Source organism: Schistocerca gregaria, chromosome 1 (genome assembly GCF_023897955.1).
Source record: "Schistocerca gregaria isolate iqSchGreg1 chromosome 1, iqSchGreg1.2, whole genome shotgun sequence".
Classification (NCBI taxonomy): domain Eukaryota; kingdom Metazoa; phylum Arthropoda; class Insecta; order Orthoptera; family Acrididae; genus Schistocerca; species Schistocerca gregaria.
Window position 1 is genome coordinate 591,629,736 of NC_064920.1, and position 26,633 is coordinate 591,656,368.

The 26,633-nt window shown below is 39.4% G+C and overlaps 1 protein-coding gene across 2 annotated transcripts in view; it reads right to left on the reverse strand.

Moving 5' to 3' along the window:
* Positions 1-26,633, reverse strand: part of LOC126357744 (ATP-binding cassette sub-family C member Sur) — a 546,341-nt gene that overhangs the window by 64,361 nt on the left and 455,347 nt on the right. For both annotated transcript variants that reach the window (XM_050007483.1, XM_050007484.1), the window contains one exon: positions 1,974-2,131. In XM_050007483.1, coding sequence (XP_049863440.1) covers positions 1,974-2,131 — 158 coding nt within the window. The remainder of the gene's footprint in view (positions 1-1,973; positions 2,132-26,633) is intronic.

Genomic DNA, 26,633 nt, shown 5'->3' on the forward strand with positions numbered 1-26,633 from the left:
TGTAGCAACAAGACGAAGTTTTCAACGGAGGTTTAATGTAACCAAAGGACCGAAAAGCGATACAATAAAGGATCTGTTTGAAAAATTTCAACGGACTGGGAACGTGACGGATGAACGTGCTGGAAAGGTAGGGCGACCGCGTACGGCAACCACAGAGAGCAACGCGCAGCTAGTGCAGCAGGTGATCCAACAGCGGCCTCGGGTTTCCATTCGCCGTGTTGCAGCTGCGGTCCAAATGACGCCAACATCCACGTATCGTCTCATGTGCCAGAGTTTACACCTCTATCCATACAAAATTCAAACGCGGCAACCCCTCAGCACCGCTACCATTGCTGCACGAGAGACATTCGCTAACGATATAGTGCACAGGATCGATGACGTCGATATGCATGTGGGCAGAATTTGGTTTACTGACGAAGCTTATTTTTACCTGGACGGCTTCGTCAATAAACAGAACTGGCGCATATGGGGAACCAAAAAGCCCCATGCTGCAGTCCCATCATCCCTGTATCCTCAAAAAGTACTGGTCTGGGCCGCCATTTCTTCCAAAGGAATCATTGGCCCATTTTTCAGATCCGAAACGATTACTGCATCACGCTATCTGGACATTCTTCGCGAATTTGTGGTGGTACAAACTGCCTTAGACTACACTGCGAACACCTCGTGGTTTATGCAAGATGGTGCCCGGCCACATCGCACGGCCGACGTCTTTAATTTCCTGAATGAATATTTCGATGATCGTGTGATTGCTTTGGGCTATCCGAAACATACAGGAGGCAGCGTGGATTGGCCTCCCTATTTGCCAGACAGAGCCTCTGTGACTTCTTTCTGTGGGGACACTTGAAAGACCAGGTGTACCTCCAGAATCCAGAAACAATTGAACAGCTGAAGCAGTGCATCTCATCTGCATGTGAAGCCATTCTGTCAGACACGTTGTCAAAGGTTTCGGATAATTTCATTCATATTATTGCTACGCATGGTGGATATGTGGAAAATATCGTACTATAAAGTTTCCCAGACTGCAGCGCCATCTGTTGTTGACAATTGTAACTACTGTAATTTCGAAAGTTTGTCTGCCTGAAAATGTACTGTTGTCCCAAGCATATTGCAACAAACGGTGTATTTCTATCGGGTGTAAGTCCTGCCTATAGCACAGATTCATAATGTCACCAGTGGCAAAAGTACTCTTGCCATATATCAACTGTTCTACAAGTACCGCACAGTTTTGTTTTCTGTGGGCATGAGCATAAATCAACATTTTACCCATATGAACAACCACTATGAAACTGGAGGCAAAGGGCAAGCGTGACTAGCCACGTCCAGAGATAACGAACAGCAAAATGTTGTCAGCTTTATAGATGTCTCAGTACTAAAACCATATGAATCTTCCACACTAACATTAGTCTCATTATTGCAGAGGCAGGAGGTTGATTCCACATCCTTCTAAACTGCATCTCTGAAAGTTCTCATCCTGCATTTGCATCCCTCCTATCACTTATTCTAACTGTACACAGATCATTAGCCTTATTTATTGTTGGCTCCAGTTATGAGTCCACCAACTCCCTCCTCATGGTTTCTTTAGAATTCTCTACTGAATCTTCCCTTCACACTTTTCCCATCATGTTTCTGGAGTACAGCCTGCCATTACCCTCTCCTGTTCTTATTCTATCCTCTACAACTTGCCTCTTGCATCTCTCGCCACTCTCTTTGGTGTGTGTGTGTGTGTGTGTGTGTGTGTGTGTGTGTGTGTGTGTGTGTGTGTGTGTGTGTGTGTGTCATCTTATTTTTTATGCTTCCATCCCTTGCTCAAGATTTATGGTAATTGGTTATCTTTTGCACATGCTCAAAAGAAATTTGCCTTTCCCTTACAAGCAAGGTATTACCTATATCTAACAAATAATGTATGTAAATCCTACGTTGTGATGAAACAAAAATAGCTGAATGACAAATAAGATAAAATTTTAGTTTCCTACCTTGAAGAACATCTGTAGAACCTCTGGACGACATAATAAACTATGCATATTGGAACTGCAATCAGAAGGAACCATGGTGTCACGATGGCATTTACGAATATTGCAGACACACACAGAAGTAAGAATTGCACCAATCGCTGAATGGATATTGCTATTTTCTGTGAAAGAAGGGAAAATGTGTATCAAAAATTATCATGAAAGTGTAATCATGCTAAAATGGCAAATATCTTAGTTTGATGGACATGAAACGTTATATAGAGAAGAAGAAAGTATACACTGCTGCACAATTTGGAGGTGCAGTAGGTGTGTGGAAATGAAATGTAGAAAATATGCTCCATACTGCAGACATATTTTTTATAACTTGCTATCTTGAATTGTTCTGAAATAGTGAAGAAATTATTACACAAATGAGTGTGCCAATAGAAAGTAGACTGATGGTACTGACTCACAATTTATAACTACTGTGTTCCTTTCGAGGATATGATGTGCACATTGGCAACTCAACAAATTTCCCACCTTCAAAATAACCATAATTATTGGTATCGTTGTTTAGGCCTTTACACTTGTTTGAATGCATTACCATTATCAGAATTCATTTTCTATTCTTACCTTTAAATATAATTTTTATATTTAATGCACCGTTCTTGTATCCATCACTCAATCATGAACCAAGATTAACTCACCTTAAGAAACTTCTCTCTGAAAATGAAAAGTTATACATTTTAATTCTTGTCACCGGTCCTGAAGTGGTGAATTTTGGAAATTGGCATAAATCAATAAGTTTATCTTTGAATAAATATAAGTTTTAGCTTCCATTGTAGGAATGAAACTCACAAGAACTTCATTAAGTCACTTTTCTCAATAAATACTTTACATGACTTTTTAAATGAAAATTAAGTTGATCATTCTTTCTGATTAAATTTACTTTAATTTCAATAAACCAGTCTGCAAAAATGTGATCCATCAAAGTTTTGTGTATGTAAATGAACCATGCTAACATAATATTAAATGCAATTATTTTTTCACTTAATAATTAGTAACTTTAAGGTAGGATATAAGAAAATAAAATAAAAGGTACTTGAAATAAAAAAAAAGCTAATACTTTGATATTAAACTGTTGCTATATTAATTCAAAGGCACTTTTGTCAAAGTTATTTTGAACAGTAGTCTTACTTTACTTTACAGTCTTTATCACAATATGCCAATGGCCTTGCTGCAGTGGTAACACCAGTTCCCGTCAGATCGCCAAAGTTAAGCACTGTTGGGCTGGGCTAGCATTTGGATGGGGGAGCAACCAGTCTACCGAGTGCTGTTGGCAAACAGGGTGCACTCAGGTCTTGTGAGGCAAACTGAGGAGCTACTTGATCAAGAAGTAGTGGCTCCAGTCTCAGAAACTGACATATGGCCAGGAGAGTGGTGTGCTGATGATATGCCCCTCCATATCCACATCCAATGACGCATATGGGCTGAGGATGACATGCTGGCCTGTTGGTACCATTTCATGGACTGTTCGGGAGGAGTTTAGTTTAGTTACCATGATATGAATTTTCAGTACCTGTTTCCATGGTTCTTCATGTGTCTCAATAATTAGACAGACCAAACACACCACTATGTCTACTGTTCAGAAATCATTCCTGATGTACCATTATATAATTATTGCAACATCATATTTTTGCCTGGAAATAGTTTGCCTCCATGGCTGTAATTAAGTAGAGACAACTATTAATATAAAATAACTAATTATCAGCTTCCACAAAAACTGCATCTACATTAGCACAAAATATTCAAAACATGAAGTGCACACCATTATGTGACCACATTCAACTACTACTAGCTGACTGCTTCTCATTTCAGTCTCCTCATTCCGAAGAAAAGGTGTTCCAGAATGAAACACAATGAGGGCACCTGACAACCTTATAACAATGCTGTCCTCTGTGCCTGGCTACTGTGCACTCCTTCTGCAGAAAAGGCTTACCATACATGGAAACATGCTGTGAAAGAATGTACCAGCTCACCAACCCAATAGATTCCCTATTTCACAACTGAATAATATCACTCTTTTCAAAATATTACATTATTATTTCCTTTGGAAGCACTTAGACTTTACAGTAATGTATGATTTAAATTTAGAAGTCCCTGGACAACTTTAAAAGCGCTGTGCATGGTAAGCCCAGCAGTGGAGGAACACATGTAAGTGCCCGTGAGCGAGTGAGATTTGTTTTCAGAATTTACTACCTCGGTGTTTCTGATAACATTATGCCTCTAGATCTCCCATGACTTATAAGTGTCTGACCTTGAAGCATGTATTCCCTGTGATTTTTAAGTTTTGTTTGTAACTGTAGAAATGAGGAAATCATAATTTGGTAGTTGATGAGAAGCCTTTCAGATATTTAATTTTTAAAGCAGCAAAGGTGATATGCAATATCTCAGAGGCAGGGTTTTATCATTACCTCGAATTGCTTTAACATGTTCATGAGAGATTTGTAAAATGATTATTGTGCATACAGACGCTACTACAGAAAATGATGACAAATGAGGTGCATATGAAAAGATGTAAGACGCTGTTGGAATGACTGTGTTCTATAATAATAAACACATTCTAGTCCTATTCACACATAAATTTGAAAGTATTTTCCCCATAAACCAAAGATTTTGTGAAAGGGGTGTATTTTCAACAATGTCATCCAAATGTATAAATTTATTTGTTTAGCAAATTTGATTTTATTTAGTACAATGCATTAGATGTTGTGAGATGTTTGACTTCAATCATTTTCATCTAGAAAAAATATTAATGTTTGAAGGCATATGTACAAGAAATTCATACATTGACTTATTGAATGGAGCCATTGTTACTATATTTACCCCCTACAGATTTCTCAAGTGCATTGTTATTTCCTGTAAAATTATGAGACAGAATTTCTGCCCATCATTTTACATCAGGAGGTGAAAAATTTACAGCTGGCAATAGACACATGTAAAAGTAAATGTACCTTTAACCTCATTACAAGTGAGTTCCTCTCATTCTGGCATCTGATGGATCTGTTTGTCTTTTTTTACTTTTCCCAATCTATTCCTCTCTCCTCCACAAGGAAGGAACATATAGTTCCCAAAGCTAACCAGCTGCCAGAGACTGCAGTCATGTATGTGTGAGTTGCGTTTGCATGAGGGTGTGTGTCTGTCGTCTACTTTTGACTACAGCCTTGTTGGCCGAAAGCTTATTTGTGATAGTCTTCAGTCTTTTTGTTTCATACATACATAACAGAGAGGTGGTTTTCTTTTTAGTATGTTCATACTGCTTGCACATTATCACTACCAATAATGTTTCATCAACTGTCTATTGAGACACTGCTTTCACAACAAAATGATTTCTATCTGACAAGTTGCTGGAAACATTGGTAAATGCATCTGAAACTAAGATGAATATTTCTGATGAAGAAAATTGCACAAGATTACATCTAAATCGAAAGACACTTTGGTACCTAATAGGGCAATGTGCAAGTGGTTCAGTAAAAGACAAAAATGTCATATAGAACTTAGAAACTTTTTCACAAACTGGAAGATCAGCCATGCAAACATTATAAAACTGATTCCTTGTCCTACAAGACACGCTGTATCCAAAGTAAGTGGTATAAAATCATCTTTTCAAATTATGATCAATGATAATATTTAGAGTATTGTGGTGAAAATGACTAATATTGAGGTGTAAAAGTTTATGGTAACAGCTGGAAACATTTAGATAAAATTATATTTGAAGTGTATATTGGTTTTCCACATTGTAACTGGCTGGAACACATAAATCATATAGTGAATTAACAAAGAGACTATGGGATCCAGAAACAGTCAGAGCCATCTTTCCTGCTATAATGCCACAGAAAAAAATTCTGTTGCACCTCATGTGTGTTACACTTTGATGACAAGTCTGGTCAAAGAGCATGAAGAGCATATGACAAGTTAGGACCTACAAGAGTTCAGTGGGAAAAGTAGGTGGATAAACTTTTGAAATTGTATAATCTTGGCACAAATGTAATTACATATTAGCAAACAAAATCTAAATTTAAAATTATGATAACATTTAATAATTTATGAGTACTTTAGTACTCCAAATATGAACAATATCAACAGTGGATTGGATCCCTACTATTAGCAATCATCAGGTAATATCTGAGGCATGAACAACAGATCATGTAGGCCCAACTGACAGCAGCACAGAGCTAGATCTGGTGGCCATGAATCAATTTTAGTAGTAACCCACAACAGCTTGTAACGCAACAATGTCACATTTACATTTTCACAGTGTGTTGCCATTATTTGCTACAGCATTAGTAATGATTGTTTCAGTATCAAAATGAGGAGAAAGGTGTTGCAAGACATGTGTAAAACTACACTGCAATTAACAATCGAACCTTTTATGTTATTGTCATTCTCTCTCTCACAGCATGGTTTCAGGGAAGGCTATTCAACTGAAAGTTCAATATTTGAATTTCTTAATGAAATCTATGCTAAACTGGATGAGAGTGCATTTGTGACAGGCACATGTCTTGATTTATCCAAAGCTTTCAACATCATTGACCATAATGCCCTACTGCAGAAGTTTGACCAATTAGAAATTAGAGGTCTATCCAATGAGTGACTCAAGACACACCTATGTGGATGCAAACAGGTGGTTGAAGTGCAATATACTGGTCATAACAAAATCAGCTGCTACTGTTCAAGATATGAAAATGTGAAATACAGTATTAGGACCCATTCTGTTTCTCCTCTATGTCAGTGATCTTGTATACTACAAATACTGCCAAAATACCCTTCCATTTGCAGGTGAAATGAGTTTCCTCATTAATGGCAAAACAGAAGAAAAACTAATAACTCTGCTATCCAAAGTGTTTACAGCACAAAATTTCTGGGACTCTGTCTCCAGGGCAACACAAAATGGGAGGTACACATTGAATATCAGCAAAGAAAACTAAGCAAAACATGCTACATGATGAGGATCGTAAAAAGTTGTTGCAGCAAGGCCAGCCTGTTAACATGTACTACTTCTATGTGTATTCTGTAATTAAATATGGCATAATCTTCTGGAGCAAAGCAACAACAAATATTAACTTTTCAGGATGCAAAAGAGAATATTAAGAAATATTGAAGAAGTAAACAACAGGAAATCATGCAGACCCATATTAAAAAAATATATTAACTCTTCCTCCTTGTATTTTTATCTATGAAATGTCAGTTTTCATAAAACAATATATTGATAGACACACAGATATCTTATTAAAAATGAAGATATACATGCATACAATACTTGACAACAATCTGTTCTTCACATGAAGCACGTGAGAACATCGTTGTGCCAAAAATCACTCTACATATTGAGATATATACAAAAATCTGCCTAACCATATTAAATCAGAAAGTAAACTCAGTAGTTTTAAGACTAAACTAAAGGCATATTTAATTGATCATTGCTTTTATGGTCTGACAGAGTACCTATAAACCAAACAACAAAAATAAATATGTATTATGAATAATCTACTTTGTCTCTAATTTTTATTGTACATATGATTCTTCGTTAAATAACTTAAATATCTAATTCCTTGGAATGCAACACAAACTGTATTTTACGTTAACTTCCTGGCAGATTAAAACTGTGTGAAGGACCGAGACTCGAACTCGGGACCTTTGCCTTTCGCGGGCAAGTGCTCTACCATCTGAGCTACCCAAGCATGACTCATACCCTGTCCTCACAGCTTTACTTCTGCCAGTATATCATCTCCTACCTTCCAAACTTTACAGAACCTCTCCTGCAAAACTTTGCAGGACTAGCACTCCTGAAAGAAAGGATATTGCGGAGACATGGCTTAGTCACAGCCTGGGGGATGTTTCCAGGAAGTTTCATATCAGTGCACACTCTGCTGCAGAGTGAAAATCTCATTCTGTATTTTATGTTGTAAAGACTTAACCATGTCCAATATCCTTTTATATAGTCTATACATGTACGATTAGAAGTACTAAATAAATAAATAAATATTTATTTAAATAAAATAGAAAGAAACTTCCACATGGGAAAAATATATTAAAAACAAAGATTCCAAGACTTACCAAGCGGGAAAGCGCCAGTAGATAGGCACAATGAATAAAACACAAACACACACACAGAATTTGAGCTTTCGCAACCAGCGGCTGCTTCGTCAGGAAAGAGGGAAGGAAAAGGAAAGATGAAAGGATGTGGGTTTTAAGGGAGACGGTAAGGAGTCATTCCAATCCCGGGAGCGGAAAGACTTACCTTAGGGGGAAAAAGGATAGGTATATGCTCGCGCGCGCGCACACACACACACACACACACACACACACACACACACACACACACACACACACACATACATATCCATCCATATACATACACAGACACAAGCAGACATATTTAAAGGCAAAGAGTATGGGCAGAGATATAAGTCAAAGTGGAAGTGTGGAGGCAAAGATGATGTTGAATGACAGGTGAGGTATGAGTGGCGGCAACTTGAAGCTAGCGGAGATTGAGCCCTGGTGGATAACGAGAAGAGAGGATATATTGAAGGGCGAGTTCCCATCTCCAGAGTTCGGATAGGTTGGTGTTGGTGGGAAGTATCCAGATAACTCGGACGGTGTAACACTGTGCCAAGATGTGCTGGCTGTGCACCAAGGCATGTTTAGCCACAGGGTGATTCTCATTACCAACAAACACTGTCTGCCTGTGTCCATTCATGTGAATGGACAGTTTGTTGCTGGTCATTCCCACACAGTGTAGGCAGGTCAGTTGGTAAATCACGTGGGTGCTCTCACACATGGCTCTGCCTTTGATCGTGTACACCTTCCGAGTTACAGGACTGGAGTAGGTGCCTGACTTTTGGCATTACCCCAAAAGGCCTCAGACTTGAAGTTCCCAGCTCTGGCTGCAATCCTTCTTTCCATCAGTCCTTATACCAGTTCCAAACAGCACAATCCATAGCCCTCACCCACCTAATCCTTCACCTATACATCGACTCGGCCAGTGAACACACCCGTCAACTCCTATCCCAAATCAAAGTCCTCAATCTTTCCTCTCCCACATCCACACCGGCTGTTCATAGCATCCTCCTACAGGCCAACCGCAAATTAGAACAGCATGCCACCCTCCACCTCAAAAAACTATCCAATCTCCTGGTTTCCCACCTCCGGAAAGGCAACTCACTCACCCTCCACAACCTTTCCAACAAACCTCAACCTCCTCTCATTGCACACAAACCCAGTCTCTCCCATCTACTCAATCTCCCACTTCCAGCTCCACTCCCCCCAACACCTCAAAATTCTAGTCAACACAATCTGGAACCACAACACCCCAATTCAGTAGTTAACCTTTCCTCCAAACCTCTCTCCCAATCCGAAACCTCTGTCCTATCCAAAGGCCTCACCTTCAGCCCCACTCCCAGGTTCAACCAAACTGCCCTTGTCAAAGATTTACTGTCCTACACTCGTAGTCTCTGCTGGAAATATCACTTTGCCACGAAGAAAAATAATCCTGATCCCACTCCTAATGATCCAACTCCCCAAGACACTATCCAAATTGAACCCTGCCTGGAACAGTTCCGTCCTCCATCACAGCGGGACCCACCTCCTCTTCCTCAAAATCACCCTCTCCAAACCTTCCAGGAATTTCTCACTTCCAGCCTTGCCTCTCAATCTTTCTTGAAAAACCTTAATCCTACTCCCAACATCACCACAGCTGAAGCCCAGACTATCCGTGATCTGAAAGCTGACCGATCCATCATCATTCTTTCGGCTGACAAGGGTTCCACGACCGTGGTACTTGATCGTCGGGAGTATGTGGCTGAGGGACTGTGTCAGCTTTCAGGCAACTCTACATACAAAGTTTGCCAAGGTAATCCCATTCCTGATGTCCAGGCGGAGCTCCAAGGAATCCTCAGAACTTTAGGCCCCCTACAAAACCTTTCACCTGGCTCCATCAAACTCCTGACCCCACCGACACCTCCCACTCCTACCTTCTACCTACTTCCTAAAATTCACAAACCCAAACATCCCGGCCGCCCTGTTGTAGCTGGTTACCAAGCCCCCACAGAACGTATCTCTGCCTACTTAGATCAACACCTTCAACCCATTACATGCAGTCTCCCATCCTTCATCAAAGACACCAACCACTTTCTCGAACGCCTGGAATCCGTACCCATTCTGTTACCCCCGGAAACCATCCTTGTAACCATTGATGCCACTTCCCTATACACAAATATCCCGCACGTCCAGGGCCTCGCTGCAATGGAGCACTTCCTTTCACGCCGATCACCTGCCACCCTACCCAAAACCTCTTTCCTCGTCACCTTAGCCACACCTGACCCACAATTTCTTCACTTTTGAAGGCCAGACATACCAACAATTAAAGGGAACAGCAATGGGTACCAGGATGGCTCCCTCGTATGCCAACCTATTTATGAGTCGCTTAGAGGAAGCCTTCTTGGTTACCCAAGCCTGCCAACCCAAAGTTTGGTACAGATTTATTGATGACATCTTCATGATCTGGACTCAAACCTCAACTCCTTTGGTTCCATCAGATTCACCTGGTCCTACTCCAAATCCCATGCCACTTTCCTTGACGTTGACCTCCATCTGTCCAATGGCCAGCTTCACACATCCGTCCACATCAAACCCACCAACAAGCAACAGTACCTCCATTATGACAGCTGCCACCCATTCCATATCAAACGGTCCCTTCCCTACAGCCTAGGCCTTCGTGGCAAACGAATCTGCTCCAGTCCTGAATCCCTGGACCATTACACCAATAACCTGAAAACAGCTTTCGCATCCCGCAACTACCCTCTCGACCTGGTACAGAAGCAGATAACCGGAGCCACTTCCTCATCCCCTCAAACCCAGAACCTCTCACAGAAGTACCCCAAAAGTGCCCCACTTGTGACAGGATACTTCTCTGGACTGGATCAGACTCTGAATGTGGCTCTCCAGCAGGGATACGACTTCCTAAAATCCTGCCCCGAAATGAGATCCATCCTTCATGAAATCCTCCCTACTCCACCAAGAGTGTCTTTCCGCCGTCCACCTAACCTTCGTAACCTCTTGGTTCATCCCTATGAAATCCCCAAAGCACCTTCCCTACCCTCTGGCTCCTACCCTTGCAACCACTCCCGGTGTAAAACCTGTCCTATGCACCCTCCCACCGCCACCTACTCCAGTCCTGTAACCCGGAAGGTGTACACGATCAAAGGCAGAGCCACGTGTGGGAGCACCCACGTGATTTACCAACTGACCTGCCTACACTGTGACGCTTTCTATGTGGGAATGACCAGCAACAAACTGTCCATTCGCATGAATGTATCACAGGCAGACAGTGTTTGTTGGTAATGAGGATCACCCTGTGGCTAAACATGCCTTGGTGCACGGCCAGCACATCTTGGCACAGTGTTACGCCATCCGGGTTATCTGGATACTTCCCACCAACACCAACCTATCCAAACTCCGGAGATGGGAACTCACCCTTCAATATATCCTCTCTTCTCGTTATCCACCAGGCCTCAATCTCCACTAGCTTCAAGTTGCCGCCACTCATACCTCACCTGTCATTCAACATCATCTTTGCCTCCACACTTCCGCCTTGACTTATATCTCTGCCCATACTCTTTGCCTTTAAATATGTCTGCTTGTGTCTGTGTATGTATGGATGGATATGCATGTGTGTGTGTGTGTGTGTGTGTGTGTGTGTGTGTGTGTGTGTGTGTGTGTGTGTGTGTGTGTGTGCGCGCGAGCATATACCTATCCTTTTTCCCCCTAAGGTAAGTCTTTCCGCTCCCGGGATTGGAATGACTCCTTACCGTCTCCCTTAAAACCCACATCCTTTCATCTTTCCTTTTCCTTCCCTCTTTCCTGACGAAGCAGCCGCCGGTTGTGAAAGCTCAAATTCTGTGTGTGTGTGTTTGTGTTTTATTCATTGTGCCTATCTACCGGCACTTTCCCGCTTGGTAAGTCTTGGAATCTTTGTTTTTAATATAAATATTTATTTATTTATTTATTAAAAACAAAGATTCCAAGACTTGTTTTTAATATATTTTTCCCATGTGGAAGTTTCTTTCTATTTTATTTATTTATTTAAGTATTTAAATCAAACACTTCTGTAAAGTTTGAAGCTTCCTGAGAGAATAATAATTTAATATATTGAAAAGACTGATATTCAGTACCAATGTGGGGAAGCTATTAGGCCAGTGAGTTGGTACATTTTTCCCTGGTTGTGTTTCCATCTCTGGAATGTCTTTTCTATTGGAGGACTGCACAGCAGTCAAGCACAGAGGAGAGTTTCATAATAAGGGTTGACAGGTAGCTTTGTCATGTTCCATTTCTGGAACAGCTTTTCTTTGGAACAAGAAAGACAGCAGATACATTGAAATGAGAAGCAACCAGCTAGAAGTGGTCGAGTGTAGTCACATAATGGTGTGCACTTCAAGTTTAGAATATTTTTTGCTAACTTGAAGCCGTTTATGGTGGAAGGTGATAATTAGTATTTTACAGCAATAGGTCATTTCTATCAAATTGTACCTTTGGATGCAAGTTATTTCTAAGCACAAATATGATGTTGCAAGAATTATATCATGGTACATGAAGAATGGTTTCCAAATGGTAGACGTAATGGTGTATTTGGTCTATCTAATTACTGAGAGAAATGTATAATCATGGAAACAATTCTGAACTAAATTCTCGACTGCACTGCTTCAGACAAGGTAAGGTACTCACAATTCATTTCATAATAATGTTTGTAAAGTAAAGCCAGACTAGTATTAAAAATAACTGTGATTAATATGGCAACAGTTTAATATCAATTAAAAACTATCATAAAGTCATTAATTATTTGGTGGAAAAGTAATTGCATTTAATATTATTTTAGCCTGGTTCACTAACATGTGAACTGCGTACCTTGACTAAACTCAAATGGTTCAACTGGCTCTGAGCACTATGGGACTTAACTTCTGAGGTCATCAGTCTCCTAGAACTTAGAACTACTGAAACATAACTAACCTAAGGAAATCACACACATCCATGCCCGAGGCAGGATTCGAACCTGCGACCGTAGCAGTCGCACAGTTCCAGACTGTAGTGGCTAGAACCGCTCAGCCACTCTGGCTGGCTTACAAAATTCATTTGATAGTTTGTTAAGATTGAAGTAAATTTAACAGGAAAGAATGTTTAACATCATTTTCATTTAAAAAGTAGCATAAAGTGTTTACTATGTAAAGTTCTTATCTTGTGAGTTTCAATCTGGCAATGAAAGCTAAAATTTCTATTTATTCAAAGATAAACTCGCTGATTCTATCCTGTGAAATGATCGGAGTGATTTTGAAAATTCATCCTTGCAGAGCTGCTGACCGGGAGTAGAAAGCAGAACCTTTCATTTTCAGATAGAAGTTTCATAACATCAGTTAATCTTAGGTTTTGACTCATCAGTGGATGCAAGCACTGTGCATTAAATATCAAAATGGCACTAAAAGATGAGGACAGGAAACGAAGTGTTTAATTTTCTTTCTTGATTGAATGACCCCTAGTTTTTCACTAAATGCTATAAAAAAGGTACAATAGTCAAAATATTTTACTAACAAGGTTACACATGGTTATATTTGCGAGAGAGTTTATTTTAAATCTAAAGTATTCTCAAAGTAGAAATTTGTTATTCTTTGTAAATTCATAGCTAGACACTACGTGAGCCATTCAAGGCCACAGCGAGATCATGCAGAATTGCACGCATGATTAGCCATTCATAATAAAAGATGGCGAAAGTTCACAAAAATTACAAGCATTGAGAAGAGAGATTTAGGGTAATTATAAGTTCTTACAAGTCTCCAGTCACTGCTATCTGGATATCAACCTGGCTGTGGATTTTGACCATTATTGGTATTCCTTCAGTTTACAGTTCACAACAAACTTGGCTTTGTCTATGGATTATGTGTTTATTTTGGGAATGGACATAAAGGTGGTAACAAGGTCTCATTCTATGGTGTTTATAGTGAGATATCTGTAGCCAGTGCCAATGTTACTGGATCCCAAGTTTCTAGAACTTTGGCAGCAACAGCTACAACTACAACTGCAATAGTTTGTGCCCCAGGAAGATTGACACCAACAACAGATGTCACTGCTACAGCAACTGCACAAAGAACAGCAGGACCTGCTCCTGCAGATCATGTTCATCAGAGCAAATAGTGCCATAGGGAAGTGTGGCAGGACTGCCCTATTATCTACATACATAAATGATCTGAAGGGCAGGGTGAGCAGTAATATGTAGCTGTTTTCTGTTGATGATGTGGTGTATGGGAACATGTTGTTGAGTTATTGTAACAGGATACAAAATGACTTAGACAAACTTTCTAGTTGGTGTGATGGATGGCAGGTTGCTCTAAAAGTAGAAAAACATAAGTTGATGCGGATGAGAAGGAAAAACAAGCCATAATGTTTGGATGCAGTATGAGTGGCATACTGATTGACACAGTCATATCAATTAAATATCAAGGCTTAACACTGCGAAGCAATGTAAAATGGAATGAGCACATGAGAAGAGTAGTAGAGAAGGCAAATAGTCAATTGGTTTATTGGATGAATTTTAGAAAAATGTGGTTCACCTGTAAAGGAGACCACTTACAGAACACTAATGCAGCCCATTTTAGAGTACTGCTCCAGTGTTTTGTGTCATCACCAGGTTGAGCTGAAGGAAGACATTGAAACAATTTAGAGACGGGATGCTAGATTTGTTACTGGTAGGTTCAATCAACATGCAAGCAGTACAGAGATGCTTCATGAAACCAAATGGGAATCCCTGGAGGAAAGACAACATTCTTTTTGTTAAAACTGTTGAGAAAATTTAGAGAACTGGTATTTGAAGTTGACTGCAGAACAATTCCACTGAGGCCAATTAGCATTTCATTTAAGGACCAAGAACAAAAGATAAGAGAAATTAGGACTTGTATGGAGGCATATAAATATTCCTTTTCCCTCACTCTATATCTGAGTGGAACAAGAAATGAAATAACTAATAGTGGTACAAGGCACCCTCTGCTTGGTAGCTTGCAGAGTATGTGTATAGATGAAGATGTGGATGTGACTCTGCAGCAACAGTAATATCACTCATTGGCCATGGTTATGCCCCCACTGCCATTCACTACCATTAGCAAGTCTTCAAACTGTATGGGTTTGCTTATGTCAGTTCTGCTATACACAAACTATTCTGATCTTGTCTTCCAGGAGACATTAGCATGAAGTGCTGCAGGAATTACGACCACTCTTGGACCCTAGGGAATCGTCGTCCAATTATCTCTGTAATCTGTTAAGCATTACTACTGTCAGCAGATGAAACTTGTTGCAGCTAGGCTAGATTTTAATCAGTGTCATAAATAACATGGGCAGTCATATGCAGCAGGCACTGGCAATTAGCAGAGTCTCACATGCAAGTGCTATTTCAAGTGTCACAGCAGTATAATTTCATATGCCAAATCATGGATTTCAGCTGTGTGTGTCCATCTTTCCCCTGACAGGGAGGCCACAGCTAAAGCTTTGGACAAGTCTGACCCTAGTCTTTGTGAAGTTCTTAAAAATGCTAAATCTTTAGAGACTGTTTTGGCAGCTCAGAGTGGATTTACAAATGATATTAAATTTCTTTAAAAGCAGGTAGTCACTCACCTGATAATTCTGACTTACCATCCTCTATTTATGTACCTATGTCTCTAAGTTCATAAGCATCTAAATCGCCTGTGTCTCCTTAGAGACTGAAGTACGTTGATCATTTTGCTGCTCCCTCAGCTTTGAGTGACCGATTTTGTAATGTTAACAGAGCAAGTCAGAAATGCTTCTTCCTTGGTGTTGCACTGTACTTCATCCACATTGAACAAATTACACTCCCATCCATACTGCATCAGCGGGCATCAAGAAGCAGACCCCTGCATTGTGCAGCAAACTGTTGGATCTACAGCAAGTCTGGTAACATTGCACTCATGTATCGAGAAACAGCACCAGTTATGTGATCAGCTGTGGCATGACAGAAACACTACAACAGTTGGTATCAGAGGTGAAGAGCAGGCAACCCTCCTGCTGACTCGAAAGTTCACTTTTGATTTCACACTGTTTGGCCAGTCCATGAAATTCCAGCTGGACCCCAGTGCTGTTGTGCCCTTAATCAACAAGGTCACCTATCAGTAGCTTAGTTCACTTCCATTGTAATAGCGCTGGCACTAGGTGCTTCCTTACTGCCACAGAGCCATTCCTTACCCCAGAGAACTGTCACTGGTGGCTAAGTACAAAACTGTTGTATGCATCCTAACCTTCTTAGTTGGGCACTCCCCTACTGTCACTGAAATTTTTGGCTTATATGCCTTTACCAGTTTTGGGTTCAAACTAGAGGACCAAGTTAATTTAGTGTCAGACACAGTTACATTTTCTGATCTGAATTCACTATGCACTTTCTAAAAGTAAATTTTTAGATCAATGCTTGGGCATGCATGTAATTTTATAGCTATGTTTCTTTAAAGCATTCTACAATGCCTAAATTCTGCTGAGTTCATCCACTTCCATTTGCAGTTAGTGAGGCTGTTCAGGCAGAACTTACACAGCTTCCGGACCAATGCATTACTCCCCTAGTCTTCACTAGTCCATGGGTGATGATTATGGTAGTCATTAAAAAAGCAAACAGAAAAAGCAAACAGACTTCAAGTATTTGTGGTGATTTTAAGTCCACTATTAATTATCAATCTAATATTTATATCTATCCACTGCCTAACCCGGAGGAGCTGTTAACTGAACTGGCTGGGGGTGATTATTATTTGAAAATAGAATTAAAGGACTTGTATATTCAACTGCTGCTTGATAATGTTTCATGTCAGCTGCTATTATTAAATACACCACTGAGCTTATACATGTATAATTGCTTAGCATTTGGGGTTGCAAGTGCACCAGTATCTTTCCAAAAGTATTTGGAACAGTTGATTCAAGGTATTCCCCATTGTGTTAACTATTTAGAAGGTATTATTTTTACTGGGTCGACACACATAGAACATCAAAAAAATCATAATCCTCTTTTTAAACAGATCCAGGGAAATGGTTTATAATGTCATTTGGAAAAATGCAGTTTCTTTGTCCCCATTGTCAAATACCTGAGTCATATTCTTAGTCACAAAGGAAATACGGTCATGCATTACTACATGAACATGATCATAAAAATGTCAACACATAAAATCAGGTATTATTCCAAGCTTACTCCCCAAGTAGTACAGATTGTGCACAGTCTCATCAGTTGTACATGAAGGGCAATAAAGTTCTGCAGTTAGCCTCCTGTCAATAGGCTTTTCAGTGCCTTACAGACGGTCCCAAGGCAGTCTGGGGATGGTGCTCTACATTCTGGGCCTGTTGTTGATGTTGGCAACAGATGCATCCCAGTATGGCATTGTGGCAGTTTTGTCCCCACAAGCTGTTGGTGGATTCTGACCTCCCAGTTGCCTTCACATCCAAAACACCGAACACTGGGCAGCTTAACTATTCCCAAATAGAGAAAGCAAGCTTTAGCAATCATTTATGAGGTTAATAAATTTCTTCATGGCAGCAAATTCCACCTGTTGATGGACCACAAACCTTTAATTTCCTTGTTTGGGCATCATTCTAAGCTCCCTGATAATATGGTACAGCATATGCTGTGCTAGGTATTGTTCTTGAGAGTGTACCAGTATGAAATCCATTTTCGCCACACCGGCCAACATGCCAAAGCAGATACCCTGTCCCACCTTCCTCTTGGCCTCAATATGGCATTCAGTCACCAGAATACTGTTTGTTTTCTCCTTGATCAACACCTACAGAACAACCCTGGATGAATTCCTTCTGATGGTGTACAACCTGTGACCAAGCCCTGAGTAAGGTTTTGTTGGTGGTCCAAAACAGATGGTCAGAGCCCATTTCCCACCAACCTGACCTATTTTTTCACAATTATTATGTGCTACCCTACCATTGCAACACCATGTAAGGCATCTTAAATTTGGCCACAGAGGACTCTGATTGACAGGTATCATTAGGTCACTGTTCTGACGCCACATTCTCCAGCTCCTTCATGCGTCGCATTGAGGATGACATGCATGAAAGCATTGGCCAGGTGGCTTATGTAATGGTGCAGCATTGATGCCAACATTGGACACACATCCCACTCCAGCCATGGCCACTTCCTTAGTCAGGGTCACCAGTACCATGGCCCACACTGGCTATCCATAAGGTTTCACATCAATTTGGCTGGATTATTGCAAGGAGCTAAGTGTCTGCTGGTGGTGGATACCCTTTTGAACTTCCCATGTGGGATTTAGATGCCATTCACTACCACCCTGCTACCAACCATTCCTACCCTTGAGAGTATTTTCACCACTGAAAGGACTCCTAGCCCCCTGATGTAAGACAGTGGGTACCAGGGTTGTTACCAGCTGGAATTCTTGCCCTCTCTGTGTACTTCAGCAAGAACTCCACCCCTATGTCCCCATTTACTGGTGAGTGAGTGAGTTGATCAAAGTTTAGAAGTCTATGGAGCTGGAACCAGTCCCTCTGTCCCAACGTTCCCTCACCTTGGTGGCACTCAGCAGTCTACTGCTGTGGATGCTGCCTCCACTGCCCCCACAGAGCTTGACTAGGCGTCCTGATGATGTCAACATCAAGCCTATTGTCCTAGATCTGCTGGGGGAGAGTACTGAGAAAATGGGCCTCATGAGTCTTAAGATGGAAACTCTGTATTTACAGTGATTTGTACTGAACTATGTTCAATATTTTTCTCTCCCTGTCTTAAATACAAACACACAATCATACTAGTACACATCCAAAATACTTCCCTATTGTAGAAGGATTTGTCAAGGAGATATGTTTTTAGTTTGTGTTTGTGGTTCGTTTTATTTTCCATCAAATTCTTTATATCACTGGATAGGTGGTCAATGATTTTTATTGTTGAATACCCTTCCTTTCTGAGTTACACTTGATCCATGGATAACATAAATAATTTCTCTGTCTAGTATTGTATTTGTGTATGTTTCATTTTCAAATTGTTACCAATTGTTGGCAAGAAACTCCATAAGAGAGTAAACATAGTGTGAAGCTGTTATTAGTATGCTCAACTGTTTAAAGAGGCTCTGGAAGGGACACTACACATCATAATTATTATATGTTTCTGTGCAACAAACACTGTTTCCTTCAGTGACAAGTAAACCCACAATATGATGCTATAAGGCCTTAGAGAACGAAAATAAGAAAAGTAAGTTGCATTTCATGTGTTGCAGTTGCTCCATTAGGTTTGATAATACTTGTATCATTCCTCTGGTACACAAGCAGTGATTGTTTCCATTCTGAAGGTGGTGTGTCATTGTGTATAATTGCTGTATTCCTTAACACCAATGCTGCATCCTTTTAGTTAGACAGAATGAAAATCAGATGCCAGAAAGATCTCTGATGCCTTGATATTTAAGCTTCTATAGAGGAATACTGTGAAGTGCACAATCAGATGCTTTTGACAAGTCACAAATACCATTTGATGACATATTTCCATTCAAGTCTGTATTATCTGAGATGTAAATTATAAATTGCATCTTCTGTGGAGAGGCCCCTTTTGAAACCCAAATTGAAGATGAATAAATGTCTTATGGTTCTTGCACCTTCAAAAAGGAACTAAGAAGCAAGACTGGTCAGTAATTACTAATATTTGTCTTATTAATTATAATGGAGAAGTGTCTGACAAAGGTCTATTTGGAAGCATCCCTTGACATAGTGATGTGTTGAATATGTGACTAAAAATGTTACATATATGTGAAGAATGGGAGTTTGGTACTTTACTGGAGATATTGTCTGCTCATTGAGAGTTTTTGATTTTGAGGGAGTTAATTACATTCTTAATTTCTTTGGCACAGCAGGGTAATGGTAATTTACCTCTACCTATTAGGCTTTGGTTCTTGCATATAATGTTACTTTATCCATTTAAATGTTCATTGTTTCAGTCTGAACATATACATCATAGGTGCTTGTGACTTGGAAAGGTCCCTGGCCCCTTTTAGTTTAATTTGATGAAAGCACCTATGCCTGGGTTTCAGTCAGGTTCCTCCATTTCATTTGATGCTGAGGTGCTATTCCAATACAGTTGGAGAGCGTTTTCAATGTTGCCTAAGTTTATGGGAATACCAAGTTGGCTGAGGTGTGAATGGGAATTTGGATTGAAGAGGGATGCATGTTAGGGCAGTCCATCCAATTGTGCAAAGACACTGTGACAGGCTGGAGTCAGCACATTGGTTAACACATCTGTCTAATAAGCAGAAGATCAGGTTTGAATCTCTGGAACTACATAGTTTCATTTGATAAAAGTTTTGCTTTCCAACTAACCTGTTAGAAGTCAACTCTTGGATGACAACTAACATTTTTAGTTTATATGCTTTTGGACTTCTTGCTTTTCAAATGGTGGAACTTGATAGATCATGTGCTCATTTAAAGCAGCTATTTGAACCTACATTAGATGAGCAACTGGGTTCCAGGCAGATATATCCTTAAAGAATATGGCAGTGGCTAATTTTTGTGCCTTTTGCCATATGTGAGCAAGTTAAAGCAAAACAAGATAGGCTAAAAAGTGTGGGTGTTATAGCCACAGTCTAAAATCCTCAAGGAACTACAAATGGTCCTCATCAAAGTAAATTATGATGCCAAGTTTATTAACAATGCAGTTCATATTTCCCAGACTCTCAGTAAATTTGGTGAAAAAGGTGTTAAATTTGGGTAGAGAGAGGAGTGTCAGAAGGCTTCCATGCAACTGAAAAAGTGCATACATCAGCCTCTTGTTTACAACATTCCATCTTGGTATGCATTTAACACTTGCCCTTGATGCATTGGATTGTGTCATTGGTGCCATGCTATCACATAAATATGCTGACAGCACAGAAGAAACCATTGCATTTGCATGTAAAACATTAAATGCATCACAGAAGAATTATTTGTAAATTGAGACAGAAGCATTCGCTGTCATACATGGCATTTGTATGTTTAACTTGTATGTCTGTGGTACTAAGTTTCACCTGATCATCAGTCGCAACCTCATTCTTTTGCTGTTTAGACCCCATTCAAAACTTCCTTATAAAATTGTATAGTGACTGCAATGAAGGGTGCTGTTCCTAAATAACTATGCCTATGTGATCCCTTATCATTCCACCACACAGCACTTGACTGCTGATGCACTTTCCCACTTGCTGTGTGGCCCGGATGTCAGATTTGGTAGGCATAAGGTGCTGTGTTTTGCCTTAGCCACAAATAAGTGACACACCCTCCATGAATTTCTGATTATTGCACACAAAGAAGCAGCAGAAACTGCCCATGATCTGCTCCTTTGCTGGCCAGAGCATTTCCCTAAGGACACTGACTTGGAATGGAACACCTATTTTCCTTACTGCACAGCTTAACGTATCTGAGGGAGTAATTTTGTTGGCTACAGATGATGTTGTAAGCCAGATGTTAGTTCCTCCCACACTTCGTTCCCACATACTGAACTTGTCCAAAATACACATTGGGGAATGTGCAAATGAAGGCAATGGCACAGCTTCATGTGTATTCACCTTGAGCTGATGGAGCCAAATGGTCCCAGCACAGCGTTTCGACCCATGACAAAGAGGGTAGGTTGATTTTGTCAATCCATTCTGCAGAGCAATGCAGTTGTCTCACTAACTTTCTACATGTTGCTCAGATGGCTACAAATACTTCTGGTCCCACTCCCCACCACTGGTGTTCCCTCCCCTCACCATTGACAGAGGTTGTGCATTATATGGCCGATCATGATGGGGCCTACCACAAGAGACTTTGGCACGCATTCCTGCCTCTCCCCCTCCTCCTTCTTGTTGAAGTCAACACTGACCAAGCCATTTTTGACCCTATGTGTCAGTTGAAGGGGGAGAGGTTGTGTCTGTTGGTGATTCAGATTCTCCGCCTAACCCATGTATCAATAGGGAGAACAGGTTAGAGATATTCAGTCTCCAGGTGACAGCTGAAGCTCACACCTAAGTGAGGTGCAGCCACCACAGCAAGAACCTCTGATGAATGTTTACAGCTAAATAATGCTACCTGGCTATGGAAAGACAGGCTCTTGCTACTCACTGAAGCCTTTAGTTACGTGCCATTGGAAGTGGAGTTTTGTTCTTGCCTGATTTACATTTATGACTTGGAATGGTCCCTACATTGTTGTACAGGCCTAAGACAACTTTGTTATGCTCTGTAATTGCTTAGCTTGTTCATTCACTTTGTGATCTCCACTGTCATTTACCTGTGGAACTGCCTGTTGTGTTCTGCCAGTCTACATTACCGTAAACTGTGTTCTACCAAAGATGAATAGGATAGAAGAGTTCCTGTAAGAGTACCTTGTATCTTTCTGCTGTCTGTTCATTAAATACTCTGTTTTCCACTATACCATTTCATGGTAATCAGATAAATTGTTTAGTATGACTATCAGAGAGGCCATTCAGTACTGCATAATATACCACTGATTAAGTGTTCGCCTGCAGAAATGTTGTCTATTAGTATATTGCTTTCCTGTGCAATTCTGGTGGGAAAAATTATCAACACAGCACATATTGTATGTGTTAAGCAGCGTTTCCAAACTTTTTTTAAAAATCTTTCATAAAATTAATATTAAAATCTTCACAGATATTTTTTTATCTTTTGTCTGCTATACTTTCTTTTGTCTGTTAGGTGGCGTAATAATGACTCAAATTCTTGTAAGAATATCTGAAAGTTTCCCAATGGGGATCCATACACTGTAGCAGTTATAAATGGCTTTTCTGGCAGCAGCAATTCACAAGTATAACCTTCCCATTGTTCACCTAAGCAGAAATGACTGGTATCAATAAATTTGAGCTTGATTTTATTTTTTACATCTATGATAACACCTTCTTTCCCCATATTAGCCTACAGAAATGGCCTGAATTTATAGTTCTTTGGGTTCAACATTTGGATTGTGCATTTACTTGGTACTCAGCTGGACACACTGCATCAACTATCTTTTGACATTCTAGGTCATGTACACAGATAGTAAGTTTGTTAACACTAGCCTTAGTCTTCTAATATTCCAACACGTAATAGTAAATTTATTCATACAAGTCTCTGTCATGTTTGGCACTTTTGAAACAGTCTACATTAATGACATATTTAATCTCTCACTTCTGTAAAGACACCAATTCTACCACCAAATGTTTTGAACGAGTCCAATAGTATCTCTGTTACTTGCTGATTTTCCAAAATTGATTTTAATATAATGTATATGCACTCTTTTGGTTTATGACTTTTGAAACATGTTGGGAATAAGTTAATACTCACCTTTTGTTTATAAACTTTATTTACCTGTTGCATCTTACTTTACACAATACTGTGAACAAACAGGAAGATAAAGTGGCAGGACAGTTGCTCACCATTTTATCTTCCTCACCAGTTTTATAAATAGCTATTACATTAGAAGTTTTCTAGTCTTCTAACAAGCTGCTGAATTGTAGTGAGCAGTTATGTGAGAGGCTCAGTTATATTTAGGAGAAATAGTTGTAATAGTTTGCTTGCTGAGTATGTATTGTAGCTCTTTAACAGCCATTACTGTTTCTTTTCTGCTAGCATTCTGATAAATATTGATAACTTATATGTGTTGATTTTGTTTCCTACTGGAATTTTGCACTGAGGTTACTTTGTTTTAATTTTTCTGCTATACCAGTCAAGTATCTGTGGAACATTTTTGCTGTTTTAGTTGTATTTGTAATTTCTTTTTTTAATAAAATAATATTCTTATTGGCTTATCCACTTGCACAAGTTTTATTTTATTGTGATACCCAGCATAGCTTTTACTTCATTGATAGTGTCTTAAGTAATGCCATATCACATGAATCTTGCTTGTTTAATTACTTTTAATATATTTCTACATATATTTTATAGTCAGTGTATATACAGGGTGTTACAAAAAGGTACGGTCAAACTTTCAGGAAACATTCCTCACACACAAATAAAGAAAAGATGTTATATGGAAATTTGTCCGGAAATGCTTAATTTCAGTGTTAGAACTCATTTTAGTTTTGTCAGTATGTACTGTACTTCCTCGCTTCACCGCCATGATTTCATGCTGGATACTCTACCTGTGCTGCTAGAACATGTGCCTTTACGAGTACGACACAACATGTGGTTCATGCACAATGGAGCTCCTGCACATTTCAGTCGAAGTGTTCGTACGCTTCTCAACAACAGATTCGGTGAGCGATGGATTGGTAGAGGTGGACCAATTCCATGGCCTCCGCGCTCTCCTGACCTCAACCCTCTTGACTTTCATTTATGGGGGCATTTTAAAGCTCTTGTCTACGCAACCCCGGTACCAAATGTAGAGACTCTTCATGCTCGTATTGTGGTCGGCTGTGATACAATATGCCATTCTCCAGGGCTGCATCAGCGCATCAGGGATTCCATGCGACGGAGGTGGATGCATGTATCCTCGCTAGCGGAGGACATTTTGAAAATTTCCTGTAACAAAGTGTTTGAAGTCATGCTGCTACGTTCTGTTGCTGAGTGTTTCCATTCCATGATTAATGTGATTTGAAGAGAACTAATAAAATGAGCTCTAACATGGAAAGTAAGCGTTTCCAGACACATGTCCACATAACATATTTTCTTTCTTTGTGTGTGAGAAGTGTTTCCTGAAAGTTTGGCCATACCTTTTTGTAACACCCTGTATATGTTGTGACACTATTTTTCTTGCTGCTCTGATACCTGATATTTCCCACATTTAGAGGGAAGGCTGGGTAAAAATGCTGCACCATTGTTTTTAGGTATTTGCTGTATTTTGTTCAGTACTTCTATTTTAATAGACTGTAGATCAGTCTGCTCCATTTAGTACCGTAAGCATTTACAAACAATTGAAAATCTGGGATGGATTAGCAACAGTATGAAAAGGATAGACCACATACGCAAGGCATTGAGTGGCAGACAGGCACTAAGAAAATGGCTTCATCCAGGGTGAGGAATCGGTCACCTTTCTCACCTAGTCATACTTTTTTTTTTTTTAATGTTGCCACATTTTGTCACATTTTAAAAATTTTGTCTGTTTTTTCAACCTTTTTTTCTCTTTTAGGAAGAAAATAAGTGATTTACTTTTGTTTCCAAGTTTCTGTGTTCAAGTTTGTACATTTAACTTTCTGGAATGTTTCTGTGATTAATGCAGATAAAATCTAACCTGAGAGGCTTCCGACATTTGTGATAGATTGTTAATTTTTTATTTTTTGAGTGTTTTTCATATATATTTTGCACAACTGTTATTAGTGTTAAATACACCTGTATTACAGCTGCTTCTATTATTGTTCCAAATTTTAATTTTGCTGTAGTAACAAAACTGCTGCTGTGATACTTTGATCAGTTTTTAAATTAAACTGTTTGAGACTGAAAAGAAGATAGTTTGAAAAGTACAGTCTCTGCATGGGGAAAGGGAGTTAGTGACAGTTAACTACTTTGCATTGTGTGTTCTTGCTCTGTTGATTTTGAGCCGGTAGGTTTTCAGGCAAGTTTTAACCACTCACTTTCAACAAAACATAAGTGTGATTCTGAAATTAAATATGGACCATATCAATTATATTTAAAACTTTCAGATCAGACACAACCTTCAAGTTCGGTACATGCATCAACAATATGGATGTTAAGTACCAAGAATAGTTCCACAACTGCTGAATTAATTTTGACAATGGAATCAGTGATTTCCAATTACTCTGTGGTTTTACCAAATTATATCCATAGTGTTTTTAAGAAGATGCCCCCTGATGGTATTCCTGAACATCTTTCACTTTTCATCCAAGAAAATGAAATACCTAATAAGTAATAATCGATGGACTGGCACCATACTTCCAGGAACTTATGTTGGAAGAAGCACATTCATCATATTGTATATTGTATTTTGGTGAACTTACGAATAAAAAGAATAAAAAAGAACAACAAACAACCATTGTATTTTGATCAGAGAGTAAGTTTTACATAACAATGTGCCACCCAAGAACTTCCTTTTTCGCAAAATAGATGGTGAAACGTTAAATAAGAAATTATAAGAGGCACATTCTGAAGCCAAATTGTTCCAAAATAAATGCCTTATCTGGGGATCAGACAGAACTAACATCAATAACAACAATGTTTACACTTTTAGATAGTGATTTCTGTGAGACCTGGAGATATCAGAACTTGTAACTTTCATGACAATACATAATGTCTATGTAAAGGCTTTTGAGTACTTAAGTGATGGCTGGCCTGCTTGCTGGGATAATTTCAAGGAATTCATTCTATGTCTAACATTCCAAATTACAAGTTTTTGAGGCATACAACCACAAGGTGGCTTGCTTCAGGACCTTCACCACAAGGCTTTTGGAACTGTGAGATGGTATTCAGTATTTAATGTTAAAATCCTTAAAATATAAGCAAAATCACATGTAACTGGCATATATGATTAAAAATCGCAATAATCTCCAATACTTCATATAAAATCTGTCTCTGTGAAGGAAGTTAAATGTATAAAACAATGTGTATACAATAATTTGTGGCAATGAATTTCATCAGTTCTTAAAAAATCACAGATGTGTAACAGCAAGTAAAAATTCATCAAAAAATTGAAATTAG